The sequence below is a fragment of the Seriola dumerili genome, unplaced genomic scaffold (genome assembly GCF_002260705.1).
Source record: "Seriola dumerili isolate Sdu_G_001 unplaced genomic scaffold, Sdu_1.0 BDQW01000081.1, whole genome shotgun sequence".
NCBI lineage: Eukaryota > Metazoa > Chordata > Actinopteri > Carangiformes > Carangidae > Seriola > Seriola dumerili.
In genome coordinates, this window is record NW_019174336.1 from 1,493,793 (window position 1) to 1,520,782 (window position 26,990).

General features: G+C 40.2%; 1 protein-coding gene across 2 annotated transcripts in view; it reads left to right on the forward strand.

Moving 5' to 3' along the window:
• The first annotated feature begins 2,217 nt into the window (after positions 1-2,217).
• LOC111221216 (LIM homeobox transcription factor 1-beta.1-like) overlaps positions 2,218-26,990 on the forward strand; it is a 55,956-nt gene continuing 31,183 nt past the window's right edge. The window contains exons 1-2 of one of the 2 annotated variants that reach the window (XM_022744583.1): positions 2,218-2,313; positions 4,011-4,180. In XM_022744583.1, coding sequence (XP_022600304.1) covers positions 2,230-2,313; positions 4,011-4,180 — 254 coding nt within the window. In that variant the 5' untranslated portion in view covers positions 2,218-2,229. Of the gene's footprint in view, positions 2,314-3,996; positions 4,181-26,990 lie in introns of both variants that reach the window. The other variant, XM_022744582.1, reaches the window with a different exon arrangement.

A 26,990-nucleotide genomic window follows, 5' to 3' on the forward strand; every position in this document is an offset into this window, starting at 1 on the left:
TAATCCTTTTATGAGCACTGCACTCTGACCTTTTTACATACAGTCTCTGACTCTGGCCTGCAGTGACGTATTGTTAGTGAACTTCAGCTTTTGACCACAGGGCGTCAGGATTGGTCTCTGTATGGTGGTGGACCGACAGCCTGATAGATGCTTTCATATCTGCACATACACATCTAAAAGAGCTGCATTCATTTTAACTCTGAAAAGGAATGATTTACTACTTTTTAAAATGTGAAATATTAATATGGCAGACATCCAACACGCCTCCTCTCATACCTACAGGTTTCCATGACATAATGATCTGATATCAGCTACTAACATCAACATTATTATGTTTTGTCCATATAAGATGCATGAGTTCCACACACAGGTTTTAGTAGCTATAAACACCATCACAATGTAGGGATCATCCCCTGACAAGGAAACTACCATTAATAACAATATAATATAATAATGATAATGATAATTTTTTTTTTTTTAAATAGCCAGAATTCTAAATCACAATTTGTGTGATGTTATTGCATGAATATAATATAAATGATTAAAATTTAAATTAAAAACATGAAAAAATAGGCCTAAAGAGATTTTAAAAATAAGAAATGATTTTAAAAAAACAATAGATTTTGTTCTCCACATGTCTATTTTCCTGTCTAAAATGTACTTTTTCTTTTGAAATCCGTTTTTTTTTATATCTCAATGTGTCTCAGCTGAAACAACAGACCTGCTCTCTCTTGTTTATGTGGACTTCATACGTTTTTGCTGTTTCTCTAATAAATTCTCATGATGCTTCATGAAATCCAGTCGGTGTGTGTCGGAGCGGCGGGAGGTTTTATCAACGCAGACTCCTCCACCACCTCCGTGTTTGCATAACACAGACTGAAGGACAGGTTCAGTAGAAGGTGTCACTTCTGATTGGTCCTCGCTCCTTGACAATTGAACCTTGCGATATTTAATTTCCCGCTAATTAAAGCCTCCTGCCGCTCATGACGACTTCTATCTGCAAACTGACCGTGAATGCAGCGCGAACAAAAGAGCAGACAGCTGATGGATAAGAGTCACACAGCTGATCTCAGGCCCGCACTGACTCACACATGATCAGTCTGAATCAGACAATAATGTGATGTCATGTGGGTGATATTTAATATGGTGAATCTGTATTGTGGAGGCTTTTAACAGCGCGGGTCATCAGGCAGATTTTACTGCACAGATTTCATTTTTATATTATTTATTTTTGAACTCACTGAAGCTTATTTTAAAATGTATAAGTAAATCTAGATCTGTAATAATCATCATCATAATATAATATAACGTAATGTAGTCTAATAATATATCTGTAAATGGAAAAAATCTGGAATTTAAATGTGTATTTAATAATGATATTTCTATTTGACCATAAAATATATTGCTCTTGAATATTTCATCACTATGGCGCCAAGTCAATAAACCATTTATTATCATTTGGAATTTTCATATTTCAAATTCGGTTAAATATGGAAATATATTATTGGGTCCTGTTATATTTCATTTGTTTTTGTCTTTTTCATTTCCTTCTCTAATCATCATGTGACCCTTCAGGTTTTTTTTATTTTTGACTTTTTGAAGAAGATTAATTTGAAGAGGTTCTGGTAAGAAGGGGAAACACTGGTCTAAATGCTGCCAGGAAGAAACACGGAAAATGTTTTAAGGGATAAAACTAAGGCTGAAGAGTGATGAACTGCAGACACGTGTTTCTTGGTCGTAAATTTGTCCCCTGCTTTAAATCTACCACAGAGTCACTGCATGACGTTGAAGGCCGGTGTGGATTTTCAGACAGTTTAGGATCCAGTCAGTATCTGGTTTTTGTGGAGGCGGATCCGGGGCGGTGGAGAGAGGGCAGGGGGAGGGGGAGGGGGAGGGGGAGGGTTCCTCTCTCCGCTCTCACCCTCTTTGACACAGAGACTCGGGCTGAGGATGGCACATCAAGCTTAGCACTGCTGGACCGTTTTCTTTCCGAACATCTGGATTTACATCAGCTGATCATCAGTTTTCCTGGAGACCGGAAACTTGTGAAGGTTTCAGCTTTGCGGATTTTACAGACTCCACTTTCTTTTTGCCGCTCCTCCAGATTTTTAGAGATCTCAGAGGGGGGAAGGAGCAGAGCGCACAGACAGACCCGGGTCTCTTATGGACGTTGGCAGAAGTGTGGAGCGCGCGGAGCGGCGCGGTCATCACCCTGCTGCCTGTTTAAAGATGCTGAATGACATTAAAATCGAGGATCGTCTGCGGACTGACGCCTGCTCTCTGGAGGTTATGATCGGTGAGTCTGTGTTGTTTGTGTGACGGGCCTGCAGACCGCCCCAGGACCCGGTCTGTGATCACTAGGAACTGATTTTTTACCTTTATGGTATAAATTCTTATTCCTCTTTCCGCCCGACACTGCTCAGAATCTTATTTTATTTACTTTAATTTGATTTTATATTATCATATGATAACATGTAAGGCCCATCTTTATTTTTTATTCTTTAGGCTATTTGCTTTTCTTCTTTATTTGTGGATTTTATTTTTTATTCGAGGCCAGAGTGAGAAAGTGAAAAAAATCTTTCCATAAAGGACAGTTTTTCTGCTGCAAGTTAGAATTAAGGACAGAAAACATGAAGTCCTTCTATTGTCAGATAAAACACTATTTGAATGTTGTATCCTGTATTGTCCATTGTAACCTCATTTTATATTATTTATTTATTTGTGTTTTAGATGAGTTTTTGGGGCCTCTTTAAACAAACATGAATAATTCCAGCTCTGTTTTTTTTTACTTTAAACCATATGATACATTTTATAATTCAGACTGTACAAAATAGAAATAGAGGGGTTTCTGAAATCTAAATGATGAATGCTCAGGCCTGATGCTTCTCTTCATGCAGTCAGCGGGTAGAAGACAAAAAGGCTACATGGATCTTCACTATATTAGGGGAAAAACCAGCTCTGAGAGCACATGTAAATGTAATGTAAATGTCACATTCAGTGCAGCCAAATCTACTATTGTTGGTTTTATTTAGGCCTTTAATGTGACACAGTGAAGGGAAACAGGCCCACAGTATAATTCAAACCCTCGGCTGGAGTCATTCACCCAAAGATCTACAGCCACAGTCAGACATCTATAACCTCAAAACAATGAAGGTAAACAGGAATTTATTTGTGCTGCTTACAGCATTACAAAATAAAAGACATTTAAAAATACTGATAGCATATATCATATCAACAGATTATAATGAGGACGGCTCCTGAGAGCATGTCAAGGTAAACAACACTGCCCAGGCCTCAGAGGATGGATCTGCTCATTTGATATGATCATGTGATCTGCCATAATTTGATCTGCCATATGCAACTGTTTGAGCATTAAGATGCTGACGGTGGTTCATTGATAGTAACTGAACAAAAGAGATGAAGCAGCAGGTACAAATGCTGATGATGGAGAAAACAAAGGAAGCTCAGTAACTAATGAGACATGAGGCTGAACAGTACAGAGACATGTGGGCTCACTATTTGGCAAGCAACAGGTCACTGTTACCCTTTTTATCTAATGTGTTATAACAGCGAATAAATAATTTACAAGTGTTGACAAGCTAATTAACAAACTAGTTATAAGCCATTCGTGTATGCTTTATAAGGGGGGTCTGATTGTAAAGTGATACCTATTGATAATTCTGCAGCAACCGTCTCCACAGACCTCAGTGAGAACAATTTTATTTTCCTATCATTTGTGTGAACTGAGCCTTTAACACAGAGGACTCAGCCATGACACAGGAAACAGGCTTTGACTGCTACTGCAAAGTCTGCTACTATATTAATACAGATGTAAAAACCAGTGATGAATCAGTGAAGTTCTCACTGTGCCAGACGGGCTTTGGTCTTTGGTCGTGTAGTGTGAGTGGCTGCTCCTCTTTGTCCATCTCCTCCTGACTGACAGTCACTTCGCGGGCTCTGCTGTTGGTTTTATAGTGTCTCCCTCCTCTCCGGCAGGCGGGGACTCTCAGCGGGCCGTGTGCGAGGGCTGCGCCCGGATCATCTCAGACCGCTTTCTGATGCGGGTCAACGACGCGTCCTGGCACGAGGAGTGCCTGCAGTGCGCCGCGTGCCAGCAGCCGCTCACCGCCACCTGCTACTTCAGGGACACCAAACTGTACTGCAAGAGCGACTACCAGCAGTAAGACCCGTCTCTCCTCACTACAGCGGGGCTCAGTGCGGCCTGCAGGGCTGCGGCTGGAGGGGGAAGCTTTGGAACAGCTAGAATACAAGAGAGAAAGAAAGCTTAGTGGTAGCGTTTACTCAGTCATTACACATGATACACTAAAGATAAAAAACACAAAAACATAAAAACCCACAAACTCAAGCCACATTCTAATCAATTTAAGCTGCCCGCCAAAAAGAAAAGAAAAGCATTCACACTTGTGACCCTCAGAAACAGCTCTGTAAACCACTCTTCAGAAAACCATAAGCCAATTACACATTTTTAAATTTATATCAGCACTGTTCCATAATTTAACCCCAACAATAGAAACACACACACACGTCCCTTTAAATCCCTTTCAAGCCCTTTGTCCAGTAAACCTAAAAACACCTCTGGTATTTGCTCTCATGCATTAAAAAGACCTTTTGTACAGTTTGGCTGTTTGGTTTTAGACTGTATCTAATCTAATCTGATTTTTATCTAAATACTGATCTGTGTTCAGATTTAGGTTCATTCTGCATTTGAATCATTTTCCATTTTCATCTGCAAAACAATCACTTCAGCAGATCGAAGGCAGATGGATCTGTTATATCTGTAGATTCTAGCCCATATATCATTTCTTTTTCACCTATAGGCCATGTGCTATTCTAAATGTAAATGTACAGATTTCCATTACTTATTATTTTGAGCCTTATTTTTGTTATTGCAACTAACAAACAATGTAAATAGTAACTCAAAAGATTATTTACATTTAAATTTAGTTAGGTTATTACTTTTTTCCTATGAAGTAATCATGAATTTCAATGAATGAATTAATCAAGTCTAATATTAGGCTAGCAATTTAATTATTATTCTGTCTTATTTAATTTAATTTAATTTAATTTAATGAGTTAATTAAAGGGTTAATATTGATATTATATATTGATAATATAACATAAAATTTACTGCAGTGCTTTGATATGAAATATAGAAAATTAGTATATTTTGTTATTTGTGAAATATGAGGAAAAAAGCCACAATACTCTCTAATCAACTAATCATCTAATTTAGGAATTAAAACATCTTATTAACATTAATATTAATATTAATATTAATATTGTTTTCATATGAAAACTCATTGTTTAATGTGTTGACTTAGTTCTCAGTTTAGTTCATATTTATTAGGTTTTCATGTAATATCGTATATAATGAACTGTATAAGTCATAAAGTCGCATGGATCAGTGTGCAGTGGTGATTACTTTAAATTGCACATCTGTATGCAGCTGTTGTGTTACAGCTCAGTAGGACTGACTGGGTCAACATAGACTTTAATGCGCTTTAAAACTAATAAAGTGTACATTGTAAATTGAATAATTCAAAGACAGTAACAGTTAACAATAAGAGAAGTGACAGCACCGAGCTACAAGAATATGCATGATTGATGTGATGGGAATAGTTTTGAGGCAAACTGTAGGAAATGTGTGTAGACATGTTTATCAGGAATTTGTCATTAAATACACAAATATATACAAATGTTATAAACATGTGAGGGAGCAGTAAATGTCTTTTGAAGAAGAAGAAGAAGAAGAAGAAGAAGGAGGAGGTGTGAGCAGGACATCAAGAATCTGCTGCTCATAGAAATCTGCTGAGATTACAGTTGGAAGCCTTTGGTGTGGTTGTGGTTTGACAGTGCTGTGTTCATATGAGCATTGTTGTTTGGGGGCGGGGGGGGGGGCTCCTGCGAGTGGGGGGTCTCTCTGTTGTATTGGGGGTTTTTCCAGACAGGCTGGGCTGCGTGCTGACAGCAGGCCGTCTGACTGTCAGATCATCTCTCTGCTGGGTGTCTCTGTGACTCGGTCTGCTTTTCTTTAAAGTCTTTAAACTCTCACTGTCAGAGCTTCAGTGTCACTGCTGCACGTCTGAGCTCCAACAATGGGCAACATGTACTTCTAATATCATCACACTGCAGACACATCGTGGATTCAGTTCAGGAAAAATCACAATGCATCGAAAAATGTTAAATTGTTTTAGATAGATAGATAGATAGATAGATAGATAGATAGATAGATAGATAGATAGATAGATAGATAGATAGTTGATGATAATTTTATAAGAATCACATACAGGTGTAATAATTAAACCCTTCAACCTTTCAGAGAAAATTATTGTATTTTTCACTTTTTGGGATTGCATTGAGGATGTCTTCTTTGAGATTTAAATCAAAGAAATCCAAAAACAAAAATATAGATAAAAAAACATATTAATAAAATATAGTTTGACAATCAAATTAGAGCAAGTAAAAAGCTCAGGACGACCCAGAGAGAAGATCGTGTAAGGAAAGATCGTGTTTCTTTAAGAACTGCCTCGCCTGGTTTTCTGAGACACCTTGTTCCAGATTTGAGGGGCCCTGCTTCCCAAGGCCTCATCTGGTTTTTAGTCTTGACCTGGAACCACTTCCAAAGACCAACCAGAGGAGCTCAGGCTGCTCTCAGGTCACAAAGAAAGTCAGGAGCAAATGCCATTAAAATATTAAAATCTACTGTTAAACATACAGGAAACTGTACATTAGTGTGGATAGATTGACAGAGTCTCTAAAGTTAAATTAGATACATACAATCATACATACAGTGATAAAAAAAAATGATTAAAAAAGACGGAAATATTGGTTCACTGAATTTTGATATTGATCAGAATTAAGCTTATTATTAAAAATAATAACTGTATTTCACAGAGAGTGTAGTGGAGATGTGAAATACAATTTATCTCATAAATTTCCTGCTTGTATTATAGTGAAACACTGAACGCTAAAATATCAACATTATTGTTAAGAGACCAAGCGTTTGGCTTGAGGAGGAAATAATTGAGAGGATCATTAGTCATCAGTGTAAGTACAGGTCATGTCCCACTGTGCTGTACAGTCACAGTCAGTCTGCAGGCAGGTTCGTGGTGTCTTCTTCTTTCAGATTATGATCACTGGACTGTAGGGAGACATGTGCAGCTTCAGAAACAACAGATCCTTTAGAAATCTTCAAAATGCACCTTTTGGATTTACGTTCATCATCCATTTGTCTTTTATCTCATTTATCTGTCTGGATAAAAGCAAAATGTCCTGACCTCAAACTCTATTCATGTCATACACATTTAAAATAAAAAAACACCCCAGCATGTGATTAAAACAAAATAAATGCATTGGTATTGTATTTATAGTCCATAATTATTGTTCTAGGATCTTAATGCAGCTGCTGTGAATAATCCACTGAGTGTTTAGCTTTGATGTCGCATCACCTCTGGACAGGAAACAGACCGATGAAATAAATTGCAATAAAGTGGATACTGTTGAGCTGTTACACTGATTTGAGAAAAATAGCTGTTGTTTAGATCTAACAGAAAATACTTTCATATGTTTGTCAATACAGTCCAGTCCAAATATTGTGATATATGATCTTAGTTTATTTATTTATTTTTTGCTGGCTGGTGTGGTTTCAGGGGTTTCAGTTGGTTGTTTTTTTTTCAAATAATGTATAATTATATTATTGTATTTTATGTTTCAGATATAAACCCTGCTGTCACAGTTCAAATTTTTATTCATCACATGATTCAATTGATTACATGGTTCAGTGTACAGTAAGCAAGGCAGTGACATGAGGGTCAGACACGACAGCAGGACAGACTGCTGAAAATAAAATAATAATGATTATTTTTGTTTTCGATGTCACGAAAAATATTACACACTGCGGGAACTATCAAGCGTTTATGTCACTGTAACAAACTACAATTGAATAAGTTCATATACTCAATTCGATTCAATTCAATTCGATTCAATTCAATTCAATTCAATTCAATTCAATTCAATTCAATTCATTTCAATTCAATTCAATTCAATTCAAGAAATTTTATTTTTCCCGAGGCAATTTAAAGGGCTCATAGATAGACATTAAAAACAGACAAAATACACAAAAAAGAACACACAACCAGTGCAACACAAACTGTGCACATCAAGAAAAATGACAATGACATGAAGAAACAACAGTGCAAAACAATAACCTGTAATATTATAATGAGACCAATAATAACACGGGAGAATGACATCACTAATGCAAATAAATAACTCACACATAAATAAGTGTCTGTACACATTTTAATAAAAAGATTAGCTATATTAGAGATAGTCTTAGTGAATTAAAAACTATGTTACTTTTATACATGTACAGTATATGTGCATATTTGGAATGTGAAGTATATGAGCTTGGATAAATAGCAGCAAGTAACTGTATAACTGTAACTACAACAGAGAAATATGATGAGTCAATATTAGGAATATTAAAATCACTAAAGAGACATTATCAGAGCACTGTAGAAATTAGAGAAACAAAGGTTTAGCCTATAGCCTATAATCAATTTTACATATAGCTGTTACCTGGCAACAGCTGCTTTCTCACCACACCTCTAGCTACTAGCTACTCCAGCTGGATTCAGTCAGTGAAAGGACAGAGGTGTAACACTCAGTGATGTTGGTGTTTTGTATCAGTGTCAGTCCATTTGTACTTTTGTGTGAATGAAAGAAGTTTAAGATTATAAATGTCTGATGTGACGATATGTGTACAACTTAAAAAGCCTGTTCAGTTTTTTTTAAACATCACACCCCCCCCCCCCCCCCCCCACTGAGTCTCATGACCTCTTGACCTCTTGATGCTTCAGGTTCTGGTTACACACCAGAAGCCTCAGCTCAAACAAACGGCCACAGGAAAGTCAGAAAGAAACAAACACCATCTGTGGTAGCCGGTGTTTTTGTGCCTCGGCTGTGGTGGTGGCAGATCATTCTGTTTTGCGAGGTGCTGATAAACGATGTGTTTTGGCGTGTGGTTTGAAGGACTTGTTGACAGCTCAGCCTGCTTCCTACACACTAACAATCACTGCAGTGTGCTTCAGTATAACACAGATACAATCCTGTGTTAACTTTGAATTAGTCCCACTTGAATATTACTCATTATATTGTTCATTATCTGTTCCATATGTGTCACAGGAAGAGTTATGAAGTTGATAAACATTAATAATCACTTAAAATATCTGTTTACACTACAATATAATGTGCTCTACACCAGCTGCTTATAAATGCTAAAGTATGAGTGGCACCTGCATGACTGCATGTTTCGTCCCTGTGTGTTTGCTACAGTCCTCGTTGTGCTGGTGTAGACTCTGAACACAGACTACTGGAGCATCAGCTTGTTAAATCCACCTCAGCTCAGGAGCAGGTTCACAGATGACGACAGGAGGATTTCTCACAGGCTGCTGCCTCCGTGTTTCAGCTTCGTCCTCCTCAGCTGCTCACATAGAAAAAAAATGATCAGCAATAGAAGAGAGACGTCACGGGTGTAATCAGAGCTCCTCAGTCCTCACACATTCAGGCTTTGAGGCTCTGGAGCTTGTAGAATGGAGATGTTTTTACAAAAGCAATGTTTTTACCTGTAGTCTCAAAGCATTTACAGTTACATCTATGCCAGGGACATGTCCCAATGTCAGTTTTGATTAATTGTTCCCCCCGATATTTGACCTCCCCTTTGTGTTACCACCAAGGTCTGTGCAGCAACTATCAGTTGCCAGGTTTGTTTTCTGCAAAATGTTGGTCATTATGATGATGAGTGACCGACTGGGATCTGGGGAAGACTTGACTGTAGGTGTTGTTGACCAGCAGTATCACTAGTGGAGTCGGTGGTGAATCTGAATCTGTCAGCATTTATAGTTTAAAGGTCAAATTGAAAACATCTTCACTGGACAAATTGGTTGATATTATATTTACATTCACTCATTTGTGATGTGAAAATGACGTGAAACATAACAAAGTTCTGTCATCAATCTAAACTTTAGTCATCTTTGAAATGAGTTATAATAATATGTCTAGCGTTGTGTGTGTAGTGTTTGGATGAAGAGGCCAAGACCAGGATATCGTTGGAGGCCATCGCTGTTTATTGTGACAAAAGAGGTCAATAGCAAAATTGATCAATTGTGCCCCTACACACATTAAATTACACAATTTGTTAGTGTACTACACAATAAATTAATGTAGTTGAACATAAAGGTTAAAACATGGAAATTACCACGATCACAGTGTCGTCACTTACCTCTCCTGTAGAGTACAACAGCAAAAAGGGGAGAGGTAAAGGTGGGAGACCCCACAGAAGTGTGTGTGTAGGGATACAGACACTGAGTCTCAAATGTTCCACATGTTGACTCTGGAGGGAGAACATTAATACAGATTATGTGTAATTATAATTTCACATATTGCTGCTGTATATTTGACGATGTTACATGTACATGAGTCATTTTGACATGAGCATTATTCATACAGTAAATTGTTTGTCCAACTGATCTGTTTACTAATGTCAGGCATCGTTTTATTCTGAAAATCCTGAGCCTAAACAACACGGACACAGACAGGTGAGCTGCAGGCTCTCTGGTGAGCTCTGATGTCACAGGCACACAGACAGGTGATCTCTGATGTCACAGGCACACAGACAGGTGAGCTCTGATGTCACTGGCACACAGACAGGTGAGCTCTGATGTCACTGGCACATAGACGCGCTTATGATGCACATGGACGTATTAAACGGTATCTTCAGATCTGATGTATTTTACATTTCCTCTCAGTAAAACTGGTTGTGTTTTCAGTAGATTTCATGAAAACCAAACCTTGAGTTTTCTTTGTCGTGGCTAACGAACAGCTGATGAAATCAGACACTGGCTTCTTCCTTATCAGCCCCGTGTGAGGAGATTGTGCCAACATGGTGCCACACAGGCTACTGCAAAGGATCTGTGAGCATCCTCATACAAGCAGACACCATTCTCTCACAGTCTGTGGAGCAGCCCTGTCTCTGTACAACTAAACTGCAGCCACAAATATATTCTGTAGGAAACATAATAGCTGTCGTTCCCTTCGCTTAACGTGATGAGGAAATGTTAATTTATGTATCTGTTGATTCTGAACATTTCAATAAGATGTTCACAGATGACCAGTTTGTTTTCCACCAGAATATCTGATCCTGCAGAACAATATGAAGTTAAAATGTATATAATTGTCTGTGATCTGCAGTCTGTGATTTCCTAAAACACCTGGACATTGTAGTTTTTAACAAATGTTCCTCAAACAGGAGGAAATAGTGCAGTTGTTGTGGACTATTTTCAGCAGAGAATTAATCCACACTTCTCTAGTGAGAGTTTGTGGCAGCAGGATTGTGTACATGGGGTTGTCTAAATAAACGGCAGTGTGTGTTCACAGTAACGAAGGAACAGTGTGACAACAATGGAGCTCTGTGGCTCAGAGGAGGAAGGTTTTGGATATGAACACAATAGTATTTTATTAAAATGATCATCTGTCTGTTCAGCATGTTGGCTGAATGTGATTCCATGTTCTCTCTTGTCTTGTAATGTTGTAATGACTGAAGCATGCTGTCCTGTTGTCTCTTCTACAGACGTTTTAAGTCCTTAATAGTACACTGTGAAAGTGAATGCATTTTTTCTTGTGAGGACATGCATATAAATTATTTGAAGAAGAATGTTTATGTCATTGTGTTTCAGGAGCTGTATTGTATATATGTACTTATATTACTTTAGTACTTTATGTCCCATTGTTGAAGCAGCAGTCTCTCAGGAGCCAGGATCCACATGTGTTTCCTGTCCAACACTTTTGGAAGTCTGTCACTGCACAGATTTGACCCAGCTGCTGTAAACCTTCTCACATCTAGGACCCTAAACTGCCACAAATTACACCTAGTCTATGGTGAAAATTAATTGTCCCCTTTTTTTCTGGGAACCCCCAGGAACCCCCTCCAGGACCCCTGGGGGTCCCCTGACCCCACTTTGAGAACAACTGCTTTAAAGGAGTTCAAGGAGCTATTCATAAGTTTTGCTATTGCTACATAGCTAGGATTAGCCTTAGCAGCTGTTTACTTACCAGTCTAGAAGAAACGTTGTGAGTTCAGCATCAAACTTCATTCCTTTACTCATCAACAGCTGTCTCCAGAAGTGGAAAGAAACCCCAATGTTAACTCTTGTCTCTATCACATCTTTCCCTCTACTGAAGTTAGCATGCTAACCAGCTAGCCCCGGCCTGTCTCGTTACTTTCTGATAGCGAGTCACTTGAGACACCAGTTTTCCTGGGATTGTTCTCTTTTTTGAGCGATTGTCTCGGTTTTTGTGAAAATGCACTTCTATTTTAGAATTTCATAGTTTCAAATAAAACCGTTTGGTTTTGTTTCCTTGCACTGCATCTCTGTTTTCTTCCTGGTTTTATGTAAAATCCTGTGTCCGTAAACGTATGAAAACAGGTACAACAGTGCCCAGTTTACCTTAATACCTCGTAACTGCCGCCCATCAACGTCCATGACCTCATGAGTTGGACGACCAAATAGCTGAGCAGTTAGGGCGCATACAAAGTGAGTGCAGATATACTGAGCAACAAGTTCCTGGTCTGACTCCCGAGTGGCTGGACTCTTTGCTGCATGTCATTCTCCTGCTCTCCGTCCTCACATGTTCTGTCTCTCTCTACTGTCCTGTCAAATAAAAATCCAAAAAATACCTAAAAAAAAAAAAAAAACGACCCCACTCTGGCAGGTCATAGTAAAAAAAAAGAAAAACTTGGGCAGAGAGATGAAAAAAACAACATCTGAGTGTCCTGGTTTTTCACACATCAAAGGAAGCAACCTTAGACGCACTGTAGCCTTCTGTCTGTCCTGAAGACGTAGCTGCTCATGGGACGTATTGTAACCCCTTGTCTTATAAAGATAAAGAAGGCTGAAGCTCTTGTCAGGTAACAGTCACCACCACCTGCTCCTGACAAGAAACCGCGTTCAGCAGCAGAGAAAACTTACCAACAGCCCCTTTAAAGACACATCCCAGTTGTTTTGCACATTTTATCCTATTAACTATACTTCATATTCCTGCTGACCACTGATCACAGCTTTCAGATCAGTACTCAGATGCTGTGATTCTGTGTAACTGAATACATTATGATATGGGTTGTAATATTAGCATACAACTGAACTCTTGCACCTTTAAGATTTGCTCTCAATATTCTGGTGACCTGGGAGATCCATTATAGATTTCTTTATGTCTTTATGCAACAATGACTGTTTTGTCTCTTGTTCCTTCGCTATATTGTATTTATATTGTGGCCCCATTGCTCTTCTTATTCATAAAACAAAGAGGTTTGTGGGGTTTGTCATTGTAAAACTGAGCAGGTTTATTTTATTAGGAACCAGAGGACCTGGTGTGTTCAGCATTAATCAAAGCAGAGACCCCTGCAGGTGAGGGTCCAGGAGTAAATCCTGGACCCAGACACAGCAGGCTGTCCAGGACTCTAAACATGCCCCATCCCCCAGGGAGCAGGGGGCAAAGAAAAGAGGAGGGTTGTGAACACCGTCAAGCCAAAGAAACAACACAGGAACCAGCAGGAGCTCCTTAAAGTCCTGTTCTGTTTGGATACCACAGCTGATCAACAGCCAGCCTCAGCACTAGAAAAACATGCCTCCATGAAAACTTCTCAGATTAGGTTTCATCGCCTCCCCAGACTCTCGCCCCAGCAGCTGCGGGTTGTTCTCCTCCTGCAGGCTCCACCATCATCTAACTACAGTGATTTATGCTACTGGTCCTCTGACCCCACCTTGACTTCAAACAGAGGCAACATGAAACAGTGTGTGGACACAGGAGCTGTGGATGGAGAGTTTTCAGCTAACAGTGTGTCAGAGCACAGCTACTGTCTGAGGAAAACCTCTGCCCTGAATGGAGGCAAATACTGTACGTTTTAGATTCTAGATCAGTAGATTTTCAATATGCTGCATGAGGCAAACACATATTATCTACTGATTTGTAATTCTAGATTTGTTGACTGATGCTACTTCCACATCTGGACCAATTCTGGTGTAGAAAATCTTCCGGATGTCAGTCAGTATGTGAGGAAAACAGCTGGATTCTGCCCAGATGTGGAAGTACATGTGCCAGACTCAGGCCCACACAGTTCACACAGATTCTTTTATTTCAAATCAGCTGCTTTGAGTCCTTTTTTTTTTTTTTTTTTTTTTACTTTTGGGGACTTCTTCCTCTCCTGACATTTTTTTTGATGCATTACTGCCACCTTCTGATTCTGAGTCTAAAGCTGTTTCACAGTGGCGTGTGAGGCTTCGACAGTGAAAGCTGAAAATAGACATCAGTTAGAAAGATACCAAAGTGGAACCAATATCTCTCCTCACATCTCAGAACAGTTATGCCCCACAAAGGATCTGATGCCTGTTTATCCATCATGTAATTTACTGCCCTCTTGTGGTGGCAACAGGGTATTGCCTCTCAAAACTAGCTTGACTTCCAGCTGTTGTATCTATAGTTTCCGTCCTTTTCGTGGGTGTAACCGCGTCCTGTTGACAAAGGTTGGAGCTTGTCGAGCAGAGAGGAGTCTTTTTTGGACGTCTGTGCTTTGAGGATAATCCTGGGCTCTTGGACGGCTGACTAGCTATGGCCAAGTGTTCTTGTCAAGCTGTCCTTGACTCAGCTTCCACTGTTCTGAGATCAGTTATGATATTGCAGCATTATATGCATGTGCAGACGTGTGTGGAGAGTAAACTAAGAGGCAGCAATAGCAAGAGAGAGAGAGGAGTGAGCAGTGAAGCTGGAGTTAGCTGGGTTAGCAGTATAGCTGTGATTAACTAGCTGTGAAGATTAACAACATTGAAGCCAGTAAATACAGAATTCTACATTGTCACTGTGTGTGACTATGAGTTAATGGTAAATATTTTGAAGGTTACCATAGAAGTGATTTTTAGGTATTTTCCTCCATACTGCACATTTGACATTTTTATTGTCAGTGCAATTTTCTTTTTCTGAGCAAGGAAGTTTCTCAGGTGAGCTCTGATGTCACACACACACACACACACACACACACACACACACACACACACACACACACACACACACAGGTGAGCTGCTGTCTCTCAGGTGAGCTCTGATGTCACAGAAGTGTTCATAGTGTTCTGGAGCATTGTTCCAGTTATACATGATGTCATACAGAGCACTGAGTATTTCATTACTGCACAAGACTGTCTTTACACAGTCAGCTTCCTGTTGTTTTATTATACAAGATTGTTAGAGTCGTTTCAGTGATGTGTTTCTCCTCACTGACTCTCAGAGTCTGATGAAGGCTCTGAGAGGATGAGTCTGTGTCTGGACTCTCAGGACACCCCATCAGTCATGGGCTCAGAGCTGTTTGTACAGATCACAGATCCACCGACATTGCTACCAAAAATATAAAAGAGTCAACATAACAGTGGGTGTGAATGATGAGATGGTGGATGGACTTGTAACATGTCTGATTTCTTCGGTTACAGACCTGCAAACAACTTTTCCCAGCCTGTGTTTGTGAACAGGCTGGTGCTCCCAAACCAACCGATCATTGCAAAAGTTCAAATCGACTTGATAAAAGATGAATAAACATTTCTAAGAGTGATCTGTCAACGTTAAAACCCCTCAGTTTTACAACTGCTTGTGCACACTGCTTTTTAACCGCACAGAAAACAAGACACTCAGCGAGCCACTGGGCTTTCCATACAGCAGTCATGTGACCTCATCCAGGTGCAAATAGACATTAATACTGTAATATTGTTTTATTTTATATTTCTTAGTTTACGAACAACATGTTTGTGACATAGGAGGAAAACTTCACCCACTGACTGTGGGTGACTGGCTGTTTTTAGGACTGAGTCCTCCCTGGCCTCTGCCTTGTTTAGGCCTGAGTGAAAGTCAATAGCCTATAAATGGTGTCTGGTCTGTGGGTTTTTTGCTCGGCAGCAGACATATCACATTTTTACCGCTCATGGTTTTATCTGTGAACAGTCACTTTTCCAGCCCAGAACCACCTCTGCACTTCGTCCACGTCTGAGTTTGGAGAGCTGCGGCTCTAAAAGTGTCTCTGACATGAAGGCATTTACACCGTACATTCATATAATGATCTGGGGATCAAAGAGCGAGCCATTGCAGCCGAGCCAAACCACCAAGCCACCGGGGGGTGGGGGGCACAGGCTATTTTGTCATATGGGCCATAACAGTCAGATTTATAGAGCGATCTAGGGCGGGACGGCGAGTCAGAGGAGTTTGCTGAATTCATTATTTTTATTACCGCAGACAAGCCAGAGAGAAAACGAGATCCTCCCTGTCGCTCACAACAATAGTTCACATGAGACAGACGGCAGACAGAAGGACAGACGTCATGATGTGGACACAGTTTTTATATGTCTCACATGTCTTTACCCAAGGCTTGGCCCCGCTACTGATTGGTTTATTGTCTTAGGTTCAATTCCCACAACAGCAAATAGTCTGTTTTTGTGTTTACAGCTCAGTCTGTCTCATCATACACCGGCAGCTCTCAGGCACATTTCCAACAGTCAGATGTAAACTCAGGGTAACTTCAGTTCATCACAACCTGGGTCTGAAACATGTAGAGAGAGGTACGCAGGCTCGAGGGGAACATGCAAACTCCACACAGACAGCTGGCCAGCCGGTTCGAACCTGGAGCCTCAGTGCTAACCACTGCACCGCCGTGCTGCCCCACCCTCTGAAGATCACTTTAATAAATGTATCGTCTCTGTCCCTTGTGCCTGTGGATGACATAGATGTGTCTTCTACAGTGCCACAGTGCAGACTCTCACCTGACAGATGCAGCTGTGAGGTGCTGATGTTCTGCTTGTGCAGTGATCGGTCTCTGTGTCAGCTGCCAGTTCTGCCATATGATAATATTATATAATATTGTTGGCTCACTGTTGGGGAATCAGTCAGTGAGTGGGGGCATCTCAGAGGAGGCATGAACACACCAACCCTGTCTGCTCTCTCTCTGTGTGTGTGTGTGTGTGTGTGTGTGTGTGTGTGCGCGCTCTATGGGGTTGTAATATTTCTCCTGTCTCATACACACATGCAGTACACCAGCCACCCTGCTGCTACATACACTTGTAAAGGCTTTAACGCAGTGAGCAACAGACCCTGCTGTATCTCATTATTCCTGTCCTGTCTCTGAGCCTGGTCACAGAGTGACAGTGAAACTCAAGCTCAAGGTGATCAAGGGGGGGGGGGGGGGGGGGGGTTATATGGCAGGTAATGGATGTAATTCAGTGTGTAATACTATGGTTTATTGGTGAAGTGTGTGAACTGCACTGCAGACTGGATTGTCTCCTGGCAGCTAGGCTAAAGAAGGCTATCTTAGCTCAGAGTCAGAACGTACCACGTACCACAACGACAGAACAGACGAGACAAACTTATAAATGCACATTTAATGGGGTGATGACAGTCTGACAGTGGCCGACCACGCGGAATCATACCGCTAGAGATCGGCATAAGCAGCTCCACCACTAGTGGCATACTATTATGTCTAATAGTGTATTAGGGTCTCCTGCTTGATTTCTCATTAGTGTATAATTTGGTGTAATTAGTGTCTATCTTTTCCCATGTGGATGTGTTGATCAATGCAAATTAGTTTGCCACAACATAGAGCTAGAAAGACAGACACTTGTTTTCTTCTACAGCACCAAACGTATCAGAAAAATGTTCAGTGACGACGTGTTCATTTTCCATCAAGATATCTGATCTTGAAGCACAATCTCCACTTTTAGAAACCATAGACTGTAAATACAGATGGACGTAACCTCCATGACGTCACCTACAGGCTTCTGAAGCTCAGAGTGAGCTGTTCCACTGATGCCATCTTGGCAGCATCTGACTCTGCCCCTAACTCTCAGCTAATCCAAAAATGGGCAAAGAGGAGGGGCATGTGTGGACCTGAGACTTCAGTGTATGCTTGTTTGCGTCAATCATACACACTCAGAGGCCACGCCCAGTTACACATAACTTTAAGTCTTAATAAAATGTAAACAGGTGAGTTATATAAACAGTTGTCATGAAGGAGGAAATTAGCTCTAGAGACCAAAGCTGTTTTTGTACCAGGCTGTAAACATGTTTATTTCTGCTGTAAAGACATTTTAACATGGGAGTCTATGGTGACTGACTCACTGTTGGAGCCAGACTCTGGTGGTCATTAGAGGAACTGCAGCTTTTGGTTCTTTAGTGGTGTCTTCATGTTTCAGGCCTGGAGGTTGATGTTTGGTAGAGACTCCACGATAAGGTGTTTTAACAACTGTTTTCTGGTTCTGTTCAGACACACAGCTCCTGGTTCAGGTTAGGGACAGACCCTGGTCTGGTTTACTACAGAAACAGTTTACAGTGACTTCAGACACAACTTGTTTATTTACATTCAACCAATATCACCATCTTCCACTGACCTCAACCATAGAGCTGTTGTTGCCTAAACCACAGATGGGACTGTCATTAAGCCTCTGAACATAATCTAGTCAGCGATGAGTTTTCTACATAACCTATTTGCTGTGGCAGTTTAGTTGTTTATGAACATACTGTCATTTCAGTGAGACAGGTTTGGACAGATACATGTTTGCCAGTCTTGGTTGGCTGTGTCTCTCTCTCCCCTCCCTTTGCTCCCCCTCTTTTCTCCTGTCTAATCGTTTTATCAGCGCTGCAGGCCTCTCCTGGGAATCTGGTTGGCATTTAGCAGAATGAGATGACACAAGACCCCAAGGGCTCATCCAAAACCTGTCTGCTTCAAGCTGTCCACATTATTAGCTTCCTGCTCTCAGAGGAGACCTCAGTCATTCACACACAAGGCACACACACCAGTACAAACACACTATGTTGTTATAATTCTCTTTTCTTTCTCTGTGCTTCTTCTAACATCATCTTGTCTCTTCACCGTCTCTTGTGCTCTTCTTCCTGGATGAAGAGGAACTTGTGTGTGTTGTCACAAAGCATCTCCACCACCAGTGTAACAGTAATTACTTCATTGATATTCCTTGCCTAATTACACTGCTTTGCATAATTTTTCTCCTGTTTTTTTTTAAATCATGGGCACAAACAGATGTCTGTAATCTTGTTGGGCTGGGTTCATTGCAGCATACATTATATCTGCATCTCTCTCTCTCTCTCTCTCTCTCTCTCTCTCGTGAAACTGTGAGAGTCTGTGACACCGGGGTGTGTCATCGACATGAGTGACCTTTAACCCCACCACTTGCTCAGAGCAGTTAAAGGATGGCATCGTGGGCCAATCAGCACCTGATACTTTATGAGGCAGAACAAACGATTTAGGAATGAAAGGCAAAGCTACAACGTGTTTATGACTGAATGTGTATATGAATATTCAATATTCAGTTCAATCAAGAGAGGCTAATAAGAGAAACAAAAGAGTATGACAACACAAGGAATCAACTTTGGCACTTAGACCCGGCAGGAAGTGGATCACCATGGGGAACGGTCTGTAAAAGAAAGGTGCTTCCAATTAGATGAAGCCAAGACACTGGTGGAGGTGATGAGGGATGGAGCTTGAGGACGGGGGTGTTGTCAGGCATCCACAGTAGGTTGGCTGGAGATGGACAGGAGACAGAGCACAGTACTGTTAAACTAGAAACACAGCGGCTACACTGCGCTCAGGGGTTAAAGAGTGAGCTGCAGCCCAGAAATAAGTTTTAAGAACACACAAGCAAAGGTGGAAGCGTCTCACACTGAGGCTCAGCAGCTAACAGCTCGCTGTTCCTCTGCTGCATCTGTGTGTGCTCTGTGGTCATGTCACATTGCTCTGAACAGAAAGGTAAACTCATCTGACAGTGTAAAGGAGTAGCAGGTTTAGCAGGTTTACTCGCTTTTAAAAAATCTGCTTATACTCACTAACTTTGGTGTAAAAAGGTTTTAGAAGCTGAAAAATCTCTGCAGCAGCACTGTCACTGCTTTCCTCCATGTGTCTGGGAGACTGTTGCTGGTTGATGTCGTATAGAACCTAACGTGAGTTAAATTAACCACAGTAATAACATTCATAGTGATAATTAAAATTGAAATGGTAATACTAACCATCTGCCATTTCTACTGTGATATAACATGGAACTGGTAACTGTTTCATCTCTGCTTGGATGTGCTTTTGAACGCATGGATTACTCAAACTGGACTTCCTGGATTTTTTTCCATGATCTGTAACATCATTCAAATTCCTTCTCCATTCTATTAACACTGTGCTATTTGTGGTGTGAACTGTGGGGATATAGGGTACAGGGATATTTAATGATTACGGTGAACTGACCCTTTAATAAGTTCACAGAATCTAATTCTACCATGAGTCGACAGATTTTTAGCTCCTAATGACAAAAACAAGAGCTGAGCAGTAAAAGAGAAAAGAGTAAAAGAGACTGAGTATTATCTTTTAACAGGAGTGTGGGTGTTTAAACTGCAGCAGTGGTTTATGATGCTGGAGCAGGCCGACAGGAATAAGCTCCTGAGAGCGAGGGCGATTGTCTCCGTCTGCCTCTCCCAGTATGTCATCATGAAAATCACTGCCGCTCACTAACAGAGTTGTGTTATGACTTTTTGCATTGTGACTGTGTATATGTGTGAATGTCCAGTATGTGTGTGTACATACTGTAGGTGTATGTGTATGTAAGGTGTTTCAGTTTTTCTGGCTAGGATGGGGACCTCAGTGAAATGTTTACTTTGGCCTGTGGTGAACACCACATTATAAAAATATACATTTCTAATACCCTTAACAGTTGTGTGGTTTAAAGAAACCATTGCTCTTCATTCATTTTCCCTCGTCTACACTGAACGACAGAATGACAGGAGAAAGATGCAAAGAGCGACTTGATGACGTGCAACATAAAGAAAGTCATAAATTATGAGAGTTCATTGTGAGAGCAAAGCAGTTCTTCAAACACTATACAACTGTTTGGCAAAAAAAAAAATGCATGAATTATTTCTTACTCATGGTATTATGTATTAATTCATTCATTCATTCATGTATAGCCTGTAATTTTAATAATAATTTAATACTAATAAAACAAAAGCAGAAACATCAGCTCTTGCATTCATCTGTAACATTAGACATGGATTCTTTTAACATAACATACAAACCTGCTGCTCCTATTCATCCATGTAAATGATGGCATTCATTAGCTGGGTGGAACAACCCAAAAATGAATGAATGAATGAAAAATGGATGAACGAATGAATAAATACTTAAATAAATAAATGAATCAATTAATAAATATCATTCTTAACCCATACCAGATCAAGTTATTTAAAGCAGCTATTTGTAAGATTTGCTATTTCAGCAATATCACACGAAAGAAAGTGATGTTGTTACTGAATGTTAGCAAAGATCCTCTATTCAGAAGAGCATTACAGTCAATGGTATGAAATGGGACACAGTTCTGCTCTCCTAAGTGGGTTTTGTCCCTCAGCCGCTCCCTGTTGATCTGAAAAATGTTATTTTGATGTCAGAATGTTCTGAAGACGTGTGGCTTGTGAAAAATTGATCAAATATTTATTTAGGTGACTATAGATTCAAAGAATCTGTGATAATCTGTGATTGCGTTCACTTTCCCCTTTGGAATGAATCCACTTAGACCTGCTGCTGGTCTCCTAAAGGGGTGGGGAGGTGGAGAAACCCACGTCACTGAGATACAGGAAATAAATGGAAATGAAGTGTCTTGGTCTCTCTCTGATTTTAGCATGGCTATAATTCGATTGTAGGTATGAGGCCACAGGCCAAGTAGCGAAGACATTCACAGCCGTGCTCATACTCAGTACAACATCACGACCTATTGTGTGATATTGCTTTTATACAGCAATTCTACGAGCACCATATTAGTTAAATAAGCAACAACAGATTATGATTAGTTTGTTTTCGTTACGCCAGTATACAGGCTTCTTCCCTTCATCCTCTTCTGATGAACCAGACGTCATTTAATTTAAATGTTATTTCTCCAAAGTTTGTTACAATCTAAAACAGATAACGACCGTTAATGTAACGCTAATTAGGCATATTTGCCTCAGTGGCGAAGCTTGCAGCCTTGTTGAGTGCATTTAATTTTCTAGGTTTTTTGAAAAATAACTCTAAGGCTCAGTCATGAGGAAATTCTCCAAGAGGTGGCCCAGTAATGCTCAGGAGCAGCCTGTTCCTCAACACTGTTTTCACCTATGAAAAGAATAACAAAAATGAGTGAGGTGAGGGATATTGAGAGAACCAAACAATCTCTCATTTCAGATAATACTGTTGATTAAATGTCTTACCCTATTCATAGTGGAGAAATCTCTCTCACAGTTCACACTGGAAATGGGCACTGTGAAGGCAATGGCTGCCAGCTCAGGAAAGGGTAAAGTTGTACTGGGATGCCAGTTTCCCCATTATGGTTAGCTGTACATATTCTGAAACATTACAGACACAGACAGTAGGACATTAATCTGGGTCCCTGAGTCATGTTTCTGCGGGACTCCCCTGTTAATTGTGTCTTTCACATTTACCTTGAATGCTCTAGTCAGCACATGCTGCTTGTAGCATGGCCATTCTTGCAGTGCATGATCTTCAGGCTGCTGCAGGAATTTTGTGGACAGGGTCTTTATATTTTCCATGTTGATGGCATCATCCTCCTTGACCACTTGGGGTCCCAGCATGTAAAAGACCCCCATGATGTCAAGGTTTTGTAACCTTCTGTCAAGGCTGTCCTGGAGACTATCTACATTAGGTCCCATTACCTAAACATGGCATTAAAAAAAAGGAAATGATTAAGTTTTATTGATTGATTGAAACATTTATTTCCACAGGGAGACAAACTAAGACCTGCGTCTGTCATTTTATTTTGTTTTCGGAGACCGATAGTACTTAACAGCCATCCAAAACAAATGTACCTGTGTCCTGAACTGGAATCAAAGCACTTCCCTTGTCTGCTCCACCTGGCCTCTGCCTCTCCTCTCCCTCTCCTCCTCATGGTTGATGTTAAAGGCACCTGATCCCACAGGGTTGTCCAGGTCATTATGGAGGCGGGCCAAGAATAAGCCAGGTGGCTGTGATCACCTGCATCTCTGATGGTCCTCAGGTATGCCATTGTCACTGGAACCTGATAAAGGCAGTTACACAATGCTTAGCGGTTTTCTTGGATGCAATGAGCACTGATAGAACAGCCAACAATTTAGTTGTATTACTTTAAAATTATGAGATACATGTTAAAACTACCTGCTCTTTGATGGCCAGGAAGTTGACTTGCTCTTTCTGGAAAATCCTAGAGAGCCGGGCTAAGTGTGGTAGTACATCTGCCTGCAGATAAACTGCAGCAGAAACACAATAATGGCCAGAATTGTTGTTGAAACCTGAACGTGTGTTTTCAGTCTTCCCATCAGCGACATTCACCAGGTCTAGGAACTGGCTGAAGAGCTGCCCTTCATTGTCCATATATCTGAGAAACATAAAAAAAGACATCTCAAACAATCATGTTTTACTCCAGTTCAGTTGTTAATCATTGTCCTCTCAAATGATTAATACTGCATATGCAGATCCAGCTGCCTTTCCACAGAAACATCTGTACTTTCATCCACCTCCAGCCCGATAGCCACAGTCAGAGGACAGAATGTTTCGTAGGATGGGTTCCTCAACCACTGTGGCCAAAATCGCCAACATCCCATCAACTATTAATCTATTACATAGATTAAACATTATGAGCTTTGAGGAGAGCTAATTTGTAGTTATGAAATGCAAATATGAACAATAAGACAGTAGTCTGATAATCATTCACCTTCACCCTCACCTTTACCTTGTGACAGTAAGGCATGTGAGTTCACACTTTGTCCTGTTACCATATTTTTGTCTAAGTAATTAACTCTGCAGAGTTGGCAGCCTGTCTCAGTGAATGGCCGCTTGGAGCCTTCTCTCTTTGGTGCCTGCTTATGTTGCCGACATAAGCAGCAGAACATTCCTGTAAGTACAGACAGACAAAAGTGTCATTGTTGGTCATTGTTAATACAATATTACATTGAAAAGCACAGAATTGCATGATATGGTGTAATGCTGAGTACTCACCATGATCAGTGTGGTAGAGCCATGGGCGGAGCCTGTGGTTAGTTTTCTTTTTATGGCAGCTCTCCTCTTCTCCTCCACTCTCCTCTCTCTCTGCCCTCTCTCCTGTTATACTGTGTTCTGCTGCTTCACTCTGGTCTCCTCCACTCACCCCCGCTACTCCTGCCTGTCTGCTTCTGTCACCTGTCTGATTATGTGTTGAGAAGAAGTAGATATTTCCCTCACGTTACAAATATTTGATCAATCAACCAGTAATAACATTAAAATATTGCAGTAGCCACCACTAATGTTACATAGCCTTTAGTAAAACCAGGAGGCTTAGCCTATCTTTCTCTTCAAAACTTAACGAGCCCCTCCCAATCTTAGGTAACGTTAACTTACCTGGTTGTTATCTTCATCATCAGGTCTCTTCCTCTTCTTGGAGAAATATTTTAACAAACTCATCTGAAAATGAAATCTGGAATAATAAACATCATTGGTTCGTTCGTTGATGATTAGGTCAATTATACTGACTGAACTAACAGTATGATTCTGAGTTTGCTAACATTAACATTAAAGGAGAATTCTGCCAAAGGACAGTATTAGCATAAAGCTAACTCAATACTGCACATATTTTCGTTTTGTCCCTAATGAAAGTAGACTACTTAAACACTCTCTACTCTTTCAACTCAATGGCCACAAAGTATGTTGTTAATGGAGTAACTGCTGGCGATAAATTAATGGAACAAATATTGTAAATGGTCAGTATCGTTTACTGTAAACGAGTGGACACTGTCTATTTAAAATAAGGAAAACAGTAGTCTATATAACTATCAGTAGCACTTTTCTGTGTAATTTAACACAGCTATTTACTTACTACTACTGTTACGACTACATCTGCAGACTACTTCAATTTCAATTATATTGCATTTATTACACTTACCTTTTCAATGTTTTCCACATGTAGGCCTACAATTACCTCATGACTGTTGATTTGACAGATTGATCGTTGTCCAATCAGAACAAACCCACCAAGGTAATGTTATTGGTGGAGAAACTAGCCTCAGAACATAGTGAATTTTTAAACATTAAACTACATCAAAAATATGGGTTGTAGAGTAAAACTGGATGGAAACTAATAACTTCTGATTAGTGTAGCTGTTTATTGTTATACTGCAATGTGAGCACAGCCCAGTGGGGGAGGAAACTTCGGCAGGATACAAGGCAACTGGGCGGCAATAATTTTGCTGCGGCAGGCAGCTGCCACAAAATGTACATAGAGGAAACGCAGGAACACCTGTAAAGCGGAGTGCTACATGTAGTTAAAAGCCCCAGTACTGTTATATCAGCACTCATGGAATGCCTCTTGTCCAATCAAATTACTTGGTCGGAACTGACTGTCGTATAATGTTACATAGCTAACGTTAGCATTATAAGCTGTTTACTTACCAGTCTTGCTAAGAGATTCAGCCATCGTTATGTTTACATTACAAGAGGTTATAATATGTCCTCTGGGCAGCTCCTTCTTAAGGACAGACTGGAAGTTTTAGTGACTCTGTATCAGAAAGTTACGAGATGTGTCGACCGGGCCAGGCCTAGCTGGTTAGTATGCTAACTTCAGTAGAAGAAAAGTACAAAAATAAAAATACAAAAAGAAGCAAATCAAGAGGGTTGAAACAGCTGTTGTTGAGTAAAAAAATGAAGTTGGATGCTGAACTCATTGTTCTGGACTGTAACTAAACAGCTGCTAATACTAATGTTAGCTATGTAGCAATAGTAAATAGCAAAACTTACAAATAGCTCCTTTAAATGTGGTCTAATAAGACGATGTATTTCTATTAAAAAACAGAAAAATCCAGTTTGACTGTGGCACAGACGGCTGTCAGATTTCATTTTTGTCAGTTTTGTGCTGGTTGATGCTGCAGAAAACACCAAGTCAAACATGTGACACAATCTTTTTGGTGTCTCAGGAAACCGAAGCCTACAGTCTGCAGCAGTTGAGGTCAAATCTACCATAAAAAGAAAAAATCTACAAAAACTCAAATGTGACTGAGACTTATAGATCCTGACTGTCTGAGACATCTATTTAAACTTTAGCACCAATAATTTGTCATGTCAAATTTATTCAGACTCCAGTAGTTTTTTTTTTACTTTCGAGAGTTGTGATGTGTCCAGAAAACGTATGTTTTTCCAGGCGGAAAATTAGAAGCGAAAACCAAAAATAACACAAGTGTGTGGTGCATTCATGTGACCAGGTTCAGTAGAGGGCTGGAAAAAAAACAAGCCCACAGGTCATCTGTACAGCAGGTTATTATGACCTATAGTTACATTTTGTTGATAGGCAACATCTAGTGGTCGAAGTCATTATGACAGGAGCAAAGGGAAAAGTGCGGTGACGTAGTATAAAGAGAGACAAAGACCACATCAGGAGGAGGTTGTGGAGGATGGATGGGTCAACAAAACACAAGTAGCAGTTTATATTATCCATGACCGTTTGACAAAGTTAACAATATTAAGAAGTATTAATATTAATAATATTACATTATTATTGTAACCATGACAACAAAGATTGTGTAATCTTAAGGAAGTACTTATAAGTGTGATCTTTTCCAAAACATAACCAAGCCATGATCATTAATTATTGTAACCATGGGGACAAAGGTCCAATATGCCTCTGTCGCTAAACTCTGCGTGTTTATTATTGTAACCATGACAACCAAGGTCCGGTATGCCTCCTGAGGTTGGAGGAGTTGTTGGCCCTTAAGCAGCTTGATTGAAATAATGTCTGTGCGATGCACATGCTATCAGACTACAGTGAGGTTAAGGATTACATGAAAACTCGGTCATAGTCAGACCAGGTGTCAGGCCCGGTGTCAGTGCTGTCTCGTCCTGGGACAATGGA